Below are 12,663 nucleotides of genomic sequence, written 5' to 3'. Positions count from 1 at the left end.
TTTCCATTTGTTCAAGTTAGACAAGATTCATGGGTATCTGAGGCCAGCCACCTGTGTCCTTGATCCTTGCCCATACTAGCTCATTAAGAGAGCCAGAGATAGAATGAGCAAATGAATGGCAGAGTGCAGCATTAGCATATCAGCTCCTATACATTGTGTTCCTCTTCAAACATCCCAAGTGCACATGCCCAACTACCAACTTCTCTTTCTCTGATTTATTCCTTTTGTTTGAGAAGTCCTTCTGCCAATTGTGTGTTCAAGGAGGGTGACGCTGACAATAGGAGGAAATGAGAAATGCCATACATTCCACAAAGGGTGAGCCTGAACTGCAGGGCTATGTGAAAAGGCCTGCTAGTCTCAGGCTTAGGCTCTTTGGCTCCCAGTCTCCTCCATCTTTCTTTGCCATGCAGCCTTAAACAGAAACACAGATTTCCCAGCAGGAGAGGCGATGGTCTTACCTTGTTCTCTTCAGGAGTGAAGAGGATGCGGAATGTCGAATGCATGCCAGGTGCAACTTTGTTACACACATCATTGGGGCTTATGACTCTGAAGTAAGGTGAACTCTCCAGAACAACTTTCACCAGCCGAGGGATCTATAAGAAATGCAGAAAAAATATTTTGCCATGATTCAAATAAATGAATAAATTTAACCAGCCTTGCCATGAGAGACAAATTCTGTATTCTAGCAGCAAACAACCTAGACGGGCTGGTCCAGCTACATCAGTATAGTGGTGGTAAAGTAATCCTATGCACTTACAGCAGTAAGCACAAGTGAGGTAGCACAAGAATTACTGGAGAAATAAGTGCTAAGCTGCAGCCTTGAGAACATCCCTGGTAACTCTGCTGCTCCTCACCAAACATGATGTTGTGCACCAAGACAGCCCACCTTTATCCATGCACATGTCAAGGAGCTGTCAATGATCCAGGTCAACCACAGGACAGGCACACACATGGAAGGCACAGAAGGCAATTAACTTTTTCTTAACAGAAAATAACAACACAGCAGAGTCCTCTGGTTTGCCTTAATCCAGCTAAGACGTTGCTGAAACTGACCACTAGCTCCGCCATTCCCCCTCTAGCCTTTCATTCTAGATTCCTCCCAAACAGGCAAAGGCTGCAACAAGGGGGCAAGCTCCTCCTCTGGGCCTGTCTGGCCTGTTGCTCAGCAACTTGCACGACTCTCCTTGAGCGGGGTGTCAGAGCAGGAGGCAAGCCAGCAGGACTGAGACTGTCCTGCTGCTGTGTAGCAGGGCCCACCTCTGACTCCTCTTGGTCTGAATCTGTGCTCACACTGTGACTCTCAGCCTCTAACCCTGTCCTGGAAGGCCCTCCTTCTCCTGACCCCTCTTGATCACTCAACCCCTTTGCTTCTAGAACCTCCCAGCTTGTCCCTTCTGTAGACTGCTCTTCAGTGTCCCACCACCAGGATCCAGTATCTAAGTTGTCATTTTCTGTGCCCTCCGGGAGGGGGCGCTATTGCACAGGTGACTCCCACCACTCTTCCTTATCCAGTCCTTATCCAGCCAGTCTCTGACAGCATACATGGTACCAACAAATGTGCAGCAATGGCAGGAAAACCACAATGACATCAGTAAGAGAAGTATTAGTACTGCTCTAGTCTGCCTTGGGGGGACGTAGGTGGCGCTGTGGGTAAAAGCCTCAGCGCCTAGGGCTTGCCGATCGAAAGGTCGGCGGTTCGAATCCCCGCGGCGGGGTGCGCTCCCGCTGCTCGGTCCCAGCGCCTGCCAACCTAGCAGTTCGAAAGCACCCCCGGGTGCAAGTAGATAAATAGGGACCACTTACTGGTGGGAAGGTAAACGGCGTTTCCGTGTGCTGCGCTGGCTCGCCAGATGCAGCTTTGTCATGCTGGCCACGTGACCCGGAAGTGTCTCCGGACAGCGCTGGCCCCCGGCCTCTTGAGTGAGATGGGCGCACAACCCCAGAGTCTGTCAAGACTGGCCCGTACGGGCAGGGGTACCTTTACCTTTACCTTTTAGTCTGCCTTGGAGTGCTGTGTCCACTTGTGGGCACCACAGTTTTAGAAAGATATTGATAAACTGGAACGTGTGCAGAGGAGGGTGACCAAGATGTTAAAGAGTCTTGAAACCAAGCCTTATGAGGAACAGTTAAGAGAGTTTGGTATGTTTAGTGTGGAGAACACTGAGAGGTGATATAATAGCCATCTTCATTTACCTAAATGGCTGCCACATGGAACATGGAGCAAGCTTGTTTTCTCCTGCTCAGGAGGGTAGGACTTGAACCAATGGATTTGAGTTACAAGAAAGGAGATTCTGACGAAACAGCTGGAAGAACTTTCTGACAGTAAGAGCAGAGGTTGGATAGCCATCTGTCAGGGATTCTTTCCCGTGATTCCTGCACTACAGGAGTTGGGCCAGATGACCCTTTGGGTCCCTTCCAACTCTAAGATTCTATGATTCCACAATTCCTAGTCCACATCCCCTTCACACGCAGTTCACAACCATGCAATCAAGAGGAGCTCACAGCACCACCCTTGTCAAAGGCCTGCTGCAATAGAGCAGTAAGGAGGGCAGTGACTAGTATATGCACAAACATCACGGTAAAAGGCTCAGATATCTCTAATCCTAACCCAAATACCACCACCAGCAGTCTCCAAAAAGCTAGGAAAAACACCAGAGCCAGATGGGAAAGGAAGGACCGCCATTTGTATTCAACCTTATATGTAGCGGCGGGGAGTATGTGTATTTATTTTTAACACTTGTCTGTTTGCAAGCATTAATAAGATTTAATTACACTGCAGCCTGATTCACCACAACTCGGCTTTAGAATGATTTCATCCTACTGAAACCAATAGGGCTAAATAAATTCACACCCAAATATATCACCTGAACTGAGGTGTGGATGAAAGAAACTTGCAAAATTATCTCCCCTAGGCTCTTTGGTATTGTGAAAAAACATCATCTCTCTTAGTCTTATTTCTAATATTCTTCTATTACTAACATTCAGTGTTGTGCCCTCTGGACATAGACACTGTGCTCTTCAGTTGAGGCTGCAGATAAAAACCTTGTCATAATAAAATTACACAAGATGTATTAGCAAAACCACATTGCATCCACTTTGGGCTTCTGCATCAGTGATCTCCCTATTAGCTATTTTCCCAGTAAAGTATTCATTGTCTCCAAATCATATTTCCTTATATTTGGTGCTGCACATGTTTGCATTGCTACTATGCTGCTGCATTTCTAAACTTTTCACCATCTTCCTGCAGTATTTAATCACAAAACTGTAGGGCTTTGATTACTTTCCACACTTCCTTGTTTGTTCATGCTGCCCTTCTGTTCATTCCTAGCACATTTATTGCAAAGTATCAAGGAAAACATTCAGACCTTCAATATTCTCCTTTAGTATGTTTTCTGCTTCATCTTCATCAATGTAACTTTCCTGATGACAATTCCCACTGGATTCCTCTTTTAGCAAGTGTTCCCCCCCACCCCCCAGACCCTTCCAGTTCCCTGTAAACTATTTTTGTGGGCCAAGAGAGATGCAGCAAAGAAAGTCAGGGTCAGGTGGGGTGGAGCTGGTAAACTGTCAAAGCCAATCATGGACAAGCACTACACTGCCCCACATGGAATTCCACAAGTTGCCAAATTTAGAAGTTTGGAGGTAGAGAGACAGGCAGTCCAAGAAGGCAGACAGTGTGGATATGCGTTATCTGTGCAGTGTAATGCTCCTCTAAGCAGCATTTGTTTAATTAAAACTGGCTCCGTTCTCAGCCCAAAGAAAATGGGGAATTCATTGGGTCCTGCCCATGACATGGACCACTGGCAGGAAGAGGCTCTCAGTGTGGTGGTGTCCCACATTCTCCATGGAGGATTGGAAGAAAGAAAAGCATAATTATGGTGACACTAAGGGGGAAAGACAGTCAGCAGCCACTGACAAGACAACAACTGATACAGCCCCATATCCTAAATGACATGTAAATGTTTTTGGCCTATCAGGTTTTTCCTCCTTTCATTGACACAGCATGGCTTGAAAACCTTACTTCAAGAAGCAGCTTCCAGGAAAGCAAAGACTGAATCTGAAGTGCCCTCCCAGGACTAGGTGAAATGCCCCACCAGCTCACATTTGGGAACAATTTCAGAACAGAGGCAAAACGTATATTTCAGATTGGGTGGATGTGTTTTTCAACCAGTCCATAAACATGCTACATGACATTATAATTAAATGCCAAATTATTCAACACATTATTCCGTTCCTTAGCAAAGATAGAAATGACAGCAAATTTAACACTGATTGAACACTAGAACAAATATGTAAGTCATACTTTTGCTAATTTGGGGCAAACTCTGCACAAACAACCACTAAAGGGCCAGCTGTTCCTTTCAACAGCAGCTTAAAGCCAAGTGCTGGAAGGAAACTAGCTAAATGGATGCTGGCAGATGAGGGGCAGGGAAGTCATTTCTGACAGTTGGAGGCAATCTATTACTTGATGGACAAAGCATAAGGGATGCAGTGTGCATGTAATCTGATCATGATTGCTCAGTTAAGCAAAGAGTACACATGCTGCAGGCAGCAGCACAGGACTTTTGGTGAAAACACAGTCCTGAAGGAGCCATGAAGGAGCCTTTGAGCCATGAAGGAAAAAAATGGCCAGTTGAGGAGCTGTGGGCTACTCTACTTTCAGTATTCAACAAGCTCCATTTATTTATCGCCTCTATATCCTTCCTTCTGTGATGGAACTCACAGCAGCATTCATAGGAATCCCAGGCACTGAGCAGACTTCAGTTTCATGACTATGCCATCTCAGAATGGTCATAAGCAATAAGAAAGACTAAGCAAGCCTTGTACAGTATATATTTGTGAGAATGAGATCTGAAAAGATTATGACATTCAGAGGGAGCACAAAAAAACAAATCTTCACTAAGGAATCTGGTTGCCCTTTTGGAAAGGACTTACATCATTTAACTTCACAACATTTAATAAAACATGCAATCAAAAATACAGTGGTACCTCAGGTTACATACGCTTCGGGTTATATACGCTTCAGGTTACAGACTCCGCTAACCCAGAAATAGTGCTTCAGGTTAAGAACTTTGCTTCAGGCTGAGAACAGAAATCGTGCTCTGGCGGCACGACAGCAGTGGGAGGCCCCATTAGCTAAAGTGGTGCTTCAGGTTAAGAACAGTTTCAGGTTAAGTACAGACCTCCGGAACAAATTAAGTACTTAACCTGAGGTACCACTGTACAGGTGTATCCTGCCTTTAAATCCTTTGCATTTAAAGAAAAAGTAGCTCTGTAGATACATATATCATTTCCACTGACAGTTTGTTTACTTTGGTTCTTGTTAAGATCCATAGATCACAGATATGTGAATTGTGAGCCCAGTTGCAGTAAGCCTGGAGTCACCATGGTAGGGGCATAGGAAACAATAAATGACATTGCAACCTTTTTTGGTATCAAAATGGACACCGCTTTTATCGAAACCTCAGCAAAGCCTCACCAGGCCATCCTCTCAGTCCTTAGATCAACTAGATAGCAAACAACAAGGGCTAAAGAGGAAGTTAAAATGGGACATAGGCACTGAAAAGTTTGCCAGGAGAGTTATTTCACTGGGAAGAAGAGAAAGAATACTCCAGCCATCGTGCTTTCTCTCCCTGCATCCCACCTCAAAACTACTTTACAGTTTCACTGACATGTCATACCTTGTCATTGTTCCTCAGAATTAGTGGCACTTCATACATCTCACAAGGGGCATAATTCTGGAAAATCACTTCTGACGGGAATGGTTGAAACAGAGACTGGTCCAGATCAACAGAAGAGAACTGAAGAAGACACAAAGGGATACATGTAAATGCTGCCTGGCAGTCGCAGGACTGGGAAGCAGGACAGGCCAGCGCCACTCAGAGTGGAGCCATTCTGCCCCAAAGGAAAGGTACAACTTCAGGCATTCAGGGAAGTGTAGCATGCCATTCTAGTAGTATTCCAACAGACCTATTACATGGGTTAGTTAGTCCTGTTTTCTCTGGTTATGCCTCAGTGCCATTGTGTACCACCATTTCCTGCTTAGCCTTCATAAGTTCGTCTCTTCCAGGCTGTTTAACCAGGCAACATATCATCAGTCTGCTGCTGCTGGCAAATTACCAACTTCAGAACCAAAACCAAAGCCCACAAATGTTCACTCAGCAGCAAGTCACCCTGTGTTCAATATAATAATAATAATAATAATAATAATAATAATAATAATAATAATAATATTTATACCCTGCCCAGCTGGCTGGGTTTCCCCAGCAGCTCCGGGAAGCTCCCAACAGAACACTAAAAGCAAAATAAAACTTCAAATATTAAAAACTTCCCTAAACAGGGCTGCCTTCAAAGGAAAGTATGCATAGGATTGCACACTTTCATGATTCAGCTCTAGGACTTATGGGAGTAAATGATAATAATTACCTTAAATAAACAGTAATTGGAGTTATACATTGGACAGTAATTTAAGAAACTAGCCCATAATATTTATCCTAGGCCGCAACAAGCATGGTTTGTTGTGGCTGCCTCTCTTAATGAAAGCACACTTTCATGCCACAGGTCTCTTTCAGCATCATGTCAGAGACATGAGAAAAAAGAACTACCAGTCTTGTTGATGGTAGTGAATAGGAAGGTTGTGGCAATTATTTGGAAGGAGCAAGCACAACTGATATTAAATCAAACGTACAAGAATGTGTGGACTACCAGTTTTTAACATATAGCGTTAAAAAATAGATAACAAAGGCATTGGACATCCATAGCAAACTTTGGTCAGACATTTTTGGATGATGGCACTAGAACCCTCTTGGGACTGCAAATCTACAGGCTGAACAACTAGATCAGCATTCCTCAACTTGGTGCCCCCAGATGTTTGAGCCTGCAACTCCCATCAGCCAGCAAGTATAAAGGTAAAGGTAAAGGTACCTCTGCCCGTACGGGCCAGTCTTGACAGACTCTGGGGTTGTGCGCCCATCTCACTTAAGAGGCCAGGGGCCAGCGCTGTCCGGAGACACTTCCGGGTCACGTGGCCAGCGTGACATCGCTGCTCTGGCCAGAGCCAGAGCCAGAGCCGCACACGGAAACGCCGTTTACCTTCCCGCTGGTAAGCGGTCCCTATTTATCTACTTGCACCCGGAGGTGCTTTCGAACTGCTAGGTTGGCAGGCGCTGGGACCGAGCAGCGAGAGCGCACCCCGCCGCGGGGATTCGAACCGCCGACCTTTCGATCGGCAAGCCCTAGGCGCTGAGGCTTTAACCCACAGCGCCACCTGCGTCCCTCCAGCAAGTATATAATTATGTTAATGTGCTATGTCATAAATAAATAGGGGTGAATGTGGAAGAGATACCTTCTGGTGTGAGGTTTCGCTCATGTCCAGAAGCTGCACAATTTGAGGCCGGCGCACCTCATGGGTGTTTGCCAGCATCTGCTCCGTCGTTAGAGTCATTGCTTTCAGGAAGGCAGATGGAGTCAACTGCAGTTGAAAACAAAGACCACATAAATGCCTGAGTTAAGAAAGGCTTTCCTTGTTAAGCACTTCTGATTAATATGTGTTCACTGCTGAATCCTAGACCTCCATTAATTTTCCTGCTGAAACATTTAAAATTCAGGATGCAGGACTTCCATTCTACCTATCTTAAACGAACTCTTACTGGAAATGGCACCTGCTTGCAAGATTTTCAGATGTCCGCATGATTTCTCTCTTGTGCTGAACAAAGTCAGCAGTTAAGGCACAAAGTAATTAAATCCCATTGCTATTTTAGAGAGAGATTGTGGAATTTTGGTAGGGCTAATTTCTCTAGATGCTTAAAGGGCGAGGGACACAATAAAATATTTCGGCTCATGTACAGAATGACAAATAAACCGGCTGAGAGTTGCAGCCGGGGACAGGGTGGGAATGTTTGAAAAGCATAAGCTCGTTTTCCACTTTGTGTCTCACAAACTAATAAGGAAAGTGGGACAGCAATTATATAATAATTATTTATCAAACTGTGTGCATCTTTGTCTGTGATTACCCCAAAACTGCGGAACTCCCTTCCTATTGACTTCTGCCATGCCTCATTAGTACAAGTGGTTTTGACATGCGTTGATACCCTTGTCTTCTTGCTCCTATGTAGGGAGCAAAAGAACAAGCAAAGGGAACCAGCGGAAGCTCTCTTCCTCAAACTTTGGAGGGGAAAACTTCTAGACTTAACAACACACACACAATCCATCATATACTGGTGAATCATTGTCTCTCTCCGCCTCAATGAGTCTCCTTCTGGTCTTCAGTACACACTAAGGGGTACTTTAATCAGTGACAGGTTTTTCTGTTTTTAGAACATAAAGCCTAAACATCACCAAAAACAGGAGGGGACAGATGTCCAGATTGCAGGATCTGCTGTTCTTATTCTACTAGAACCCTGAGATCTACCAGCCTGGTGCAAACGTCATAGTCTTAGAAAGAAACAATTTTGAGCCCAGGAATTAATTTTGAACACTAGAAGTAAACTGAGCCCACAGTTGTTATGCACAGAAATGCACTCCTGGTCACCACAGGCTTTATTTCTGCAATCAGTCTAATTTGGGGGGCAGAGGGTGGGAAGATACATTTTTTTCTCTCCTAGCACTAAACAGCTGGAAGTTAGAAGTCCTCCTTGCCAATCTACTGCAAACTCACCCAGAAGATGCTCATCTACTTTCTGTCCATCCTGATCTAAAATGGACATTGTATTTAAAATGCACTGTCTTTTGCTTACTGTCTCACATTAAGGGTTTATTCAGATTTACTTTTTGTCCTGCTCTTTCCCAGCATGGTGCGCACTTTAAAGCTCCATGTTCAAGGACCTCCCCACCCCCGAGCTTTCTGTGCAAAAGCCCAGTCTTAAAAGCCGAAGCACAACAAATGGCAATGTGGATTTTCCATGGATTGCCATTTGCTCCAATTCAGCTTTAAAGAGCAGTTTTTTGAGGGGAAAGCTCCAGAGAGAAAAAGGGGGTGCCAGAACACGGTGCTTTAAAGTGTTCACCATGCCTGGAAAGCATGGAGGAAAGGTAATGTGGATAAGCTCTAAGGCATGTCAAACTAAAAGGTGTTCAGGAGTCATTATCACAAAGGCAGATTCAATGACTTAGCCAGGTATTAGATCAGCTGAGCGCAAGCAAACATACTGGGGCATGCTTCTTTTCTTCTTTGACCAGTTTTGGGATGTGAGGTACCACCACCTTGCTTTGAAATTCTTCTGAGAACTTGTGGGGACCCAAGGATTTCTGGACTCGGTCTGTTAGCATCTTTGATTAATCTGTCAGAACCTCTGGAATAAGAACAACAACAAACTTGGTTTAAACAGTGAGAAAAAAGTCTCCTGGAATTCACAATTCTGCTTGAGTTTCAATCCTGACTATCACTGAACTGAGAATGGCTGCCAATTATTTCCCTTCAAAAATATATCAATATGAAACTCAAAGTGGAAATTAGTAAAGAAGAAGTCTCAAGATCTGATATTCTCATTTACATGGATTTTTGTTTCTCTGTATTCCAGCAACAACAGAATTGTCAGCCTCCCATTACCCAGTTATCACTCCCTTTTGTGTGTGATGTGTAACGGGTGCCTTGAGCCCCCCTTTCCAATTAGCAGATGACATGGTGCGGCTGCATCTCTCACTCCAGCTGAGTCGCTGCTGCATACTGAGAGGGGAGACCACAAGGTTGGTGCTGTGCAAATGTGCTAGTAGGAGTGTCAGAACAGTTCTTCCAACACAGTAGCATCACACTGACCTTGTCGTCACTGCTTCCATCTCCCTCTTCATCCTGGTATGCAATGGCAACTTCATTGGAGGGAGGTCAGATGACCCGCCCAGTCCCACCATGCTATCTGCTAATGGCCAGGACTGTTTATTTGGATCAGAACAGAACCTGGTTGTTTGAAGATGCAGCAGGCAATGCACCACACTTGCAAGTTTCTATCTGCACCTAGGAGCATCTTACTTGAAAGGGCTCATGGGCTCTTAACTGAGCTCTTATTCAGCTAAGTCATGCGTGGTTTTCAGCTGAATTGTGTATAATGGTTTCTGTGATTTTAGGTATTGTTTGGTTTTTCATGAACCCTATGACAGAGATGCAATAGAAGCTAATAAACTAAAACAAGAAGACCAGAACGTGGGGGAAATCAATTTACTTAATACAGTTTCAAAGGGAAGTGGTCAGGGAGCTGTACCTTAAAATGGAAGATCTGTAAAACAGAAATCACTGGTTGAACATTGGTATCTGCAGCCTCAAAGAACAGAAGGAAAGTGAGAAAACTGTAACATTTCTAACTTAATGGCTTAATGTAGCCTTTGCCAACATGGTTCAAGATCTTTACCCAGAGACACTGTGCAGGTAAAAAGCCAGTCACCTCTGTTCAAGTTCAAACAGATGTTTGGGCCCTGGTGAGTAAAATGTTGGGCCCAGGTGGAGTGAAATATGGAGCTTGTAATGGGGTCACTGCTACTACTGGAAACCACCTTTGCGTGCCAGTGTCACCCCCCCCCCCGAAACTTATCCTTGTGAAGGGATGGAGGAACAAATGGCAAGGAAGGCTTACTGGAAAGGTCTTGTGGACCTCTCCTTAGCTGGACTGTAATTTCCTGCCACGATTCATAGGAGTTACTGTACAGTTTTCTAGGCCTCCCAATTCAATGAATAAACCAAAAAGCCTAGGAAACAAGTTCACTGCACCCAAGCAGGAACTAAGTACATCCTCAAGGTTGTTCAGAAAGATGCTTGTTGGAACAGGGAGCGGGCAGGATTGAAACATTGGAGTGATCTCTGTTTTTTTTAAGCTTTCTCCTAGAAAGCAGGGGGAGGCGCAATCCAAGGCAAGCTGGGGAAGCTCACTCATCATCACTACTATTGCTGCACTGAATCAATATGCCAAACTCCTGACATATATTCTGTCTGGAAGTATCTGTACAGTAATCTGCTACGAAAAACTGGCTTCCATAAGTTATTTACTGCCTTTTTACAGATAATGTAACTAATTTCCTCTCAGTGGCCAATATACAAGAATCTACTGTCCTGCTGTCTTCATATTCCCCCCACCCCCATCAAACACAGACTGGAAATACTTTACACTAGTTAAAAAAGAATTGCTTATTATTCACTGCATAATCTTAAATATTATATTTCTGGAAGCACAGATTCCAAAGCACACTTGCAAGTTACAGTGTGGGGAGACCTCTTTAAAGACAACTAAATGGAGCCCTGGAATTATATGCTGTATACACCAGCAACAGGAGAAGAATCCAGTTGAAGCTGGCATGGTTGCGAGTAAATTCAGAGCAGGACTGGGAAGTCCTGAGTTCACATCCCCCTTAAGCTATAAAGCTCACTAAGTGACCTTGGGCCAATCATCATCTCTCAGCCTAACCAACCTGATAGGGTTGTTGAAAGGGCAGGGAGGAGGGAGTAGAGAACTGTGTAGGCCGCTCTAAGCTCATTTCAGGAAGGATGGGATATAACTACATAATAAAAAAATAAGAAAAGAAATGCTATTTTTAGTGAGTAGGCTCATTTGGGAGGAAGGCATATGGTTATCTATGACAGCTGACAATTTAAAAGGCAAACAGCAAGGTTCTTACCTGCCTGCTTTTGACACTTTCTCTTTCCTGTCAGTAAGAACTGAAACACTGTGATCTATCTGAGGGCTCTATAGGAACTTGAAAGCATAGCAGATGGCATTTCAAAAAGGCCATATTCCACTGTAGCACCTTTGCCTCCTGCTATATGCAATAATAGGGACGCAGGTGGCGCTGTGGGTTAAAGCCTCAGCGCCTAGGACTTGCCGATCGAAAGGTTGGCGGTTCGAATCCCTGCGGCGGGGTGCGCTCCCGCTGCTCGGTCCCAGCGCCTGCCAACCTAGCAGTTCGAAAGCACCTCCGGGTGCAAGTAGATAAATAGGGACCGCTTACCAGCGGGAAGGTAAACGGCGTTTCCGTGTGCGGCTCTGGCTCGCCAGAGCAGCGATGTCACGCTGGCCACGTGACCCGGACGTGTCTCCGGACAGCGCTGGCCCCTGGCCTCTTAAGTGAGATGGGCGCACAACCCCAGAGTCTGTCAAGACTGGCCCGTACGGGCAGGGGTACCTTTACCTTTACCTATATGCAATAATACAGATGTTCAACTGCGTGTGACCCTGAAATGTGCATCCCAGCTCCAACAGATCTCTCCTTTCATGTTCTGCTTCCATTTCAAATCTTTCAACGTGAAGGTATCAGTGCTTACATCTCCTCTGTCCCCTGCCTCTTTATATGGTAGAAGGCTCAGAAATGAGACACAGGGAGGTAGGGTGGAGATAAATGAACTCCAACCTAGAGGCACTTAAGAAGCTATAAGAAGACCTGCCTCCTTCATGGCCTGAGTGAGATCCAGCTACACAGCCCTGCTCCCTTGCGTGCCTCAGGGCTGTTGCACAATAGATAAGGAGCAAAAGTACAGCAGAGAGGAGGCAGGCAGGCAGAACACTTAGCACCAGAGGGACACCATGTAATTTTTGCTCCTGATATTAAACCTGAATATGATTTATTCTGGGAAACTTCTGTAAGCTGCTTTGAAAGTCTCTTGTAACATATACATGAGAACATAGGAGCCTGCTGGATGAGCTAATGGTCCATCCAGTCCAGCATTCTGTTCTCACAGTTGCCTGT

At 45.0% G+C, this 12,663-nt stretch overlaps 1 protein-coding gene across 1 annotated transcript in view; it reads right to left on the bottom strand.

The window, feature by feature from the left end:
• HYDIN (HYDIN axonemal central pair apparatus protein) overlaps positions 1 to 11,413 on the bottom strand; it is a 137,968-nt gene extending 126,555 nt beyond the window's left edge. Inside the window, exons 1-5 of the mRNA XM_079988354.1 lie at positions 11,392 to 11,413; positions 9,148 to 9,290; positions 7,346 to 7,471; positions 5,682 to 5,801; positions 459 to 593 (exon numbers count right to left, since the gene is read on the bottom strand). Coding sequence (XP_079844480.1) covers positions 459 to 593; positions 5,682 to 5,801; positions 7,346 to 7,471; positions 9,148 to 9,267 — 501 coding nt within the window. The 5' untranslated portion in view covers positions 9,268 to 9,290; positions 11,392 to 11,413. The remainder of the gene's footprint in view (positions 1 to 458; positions 594 to 5,681; positions 5,802 to 7,345; positions 7,472 to 9,147; positions 9,291 to 11,391) is intronic.
• Positions 11,414 to 12,663: the final 1,250 nt, after the last annotated feature.

This window comes from Podarcis cretensis, assembly GCF_951804945.1.
Source record: "Podarcis cretensis genome assembly, chromosome: 8".
NCBI classification, from domain to species: domain Eukaryota; kingdom Metazoa; phylum Chordata; class Lepidosauria; order Squamata; family Lacertidae; genus Podarcis; species Podarcis cretensis.
The sequence above is the reverse complement of the archived record's forward strand: the minus strand, read 5'-3'. Positions and strand labels throughout refer to the sequence as shown.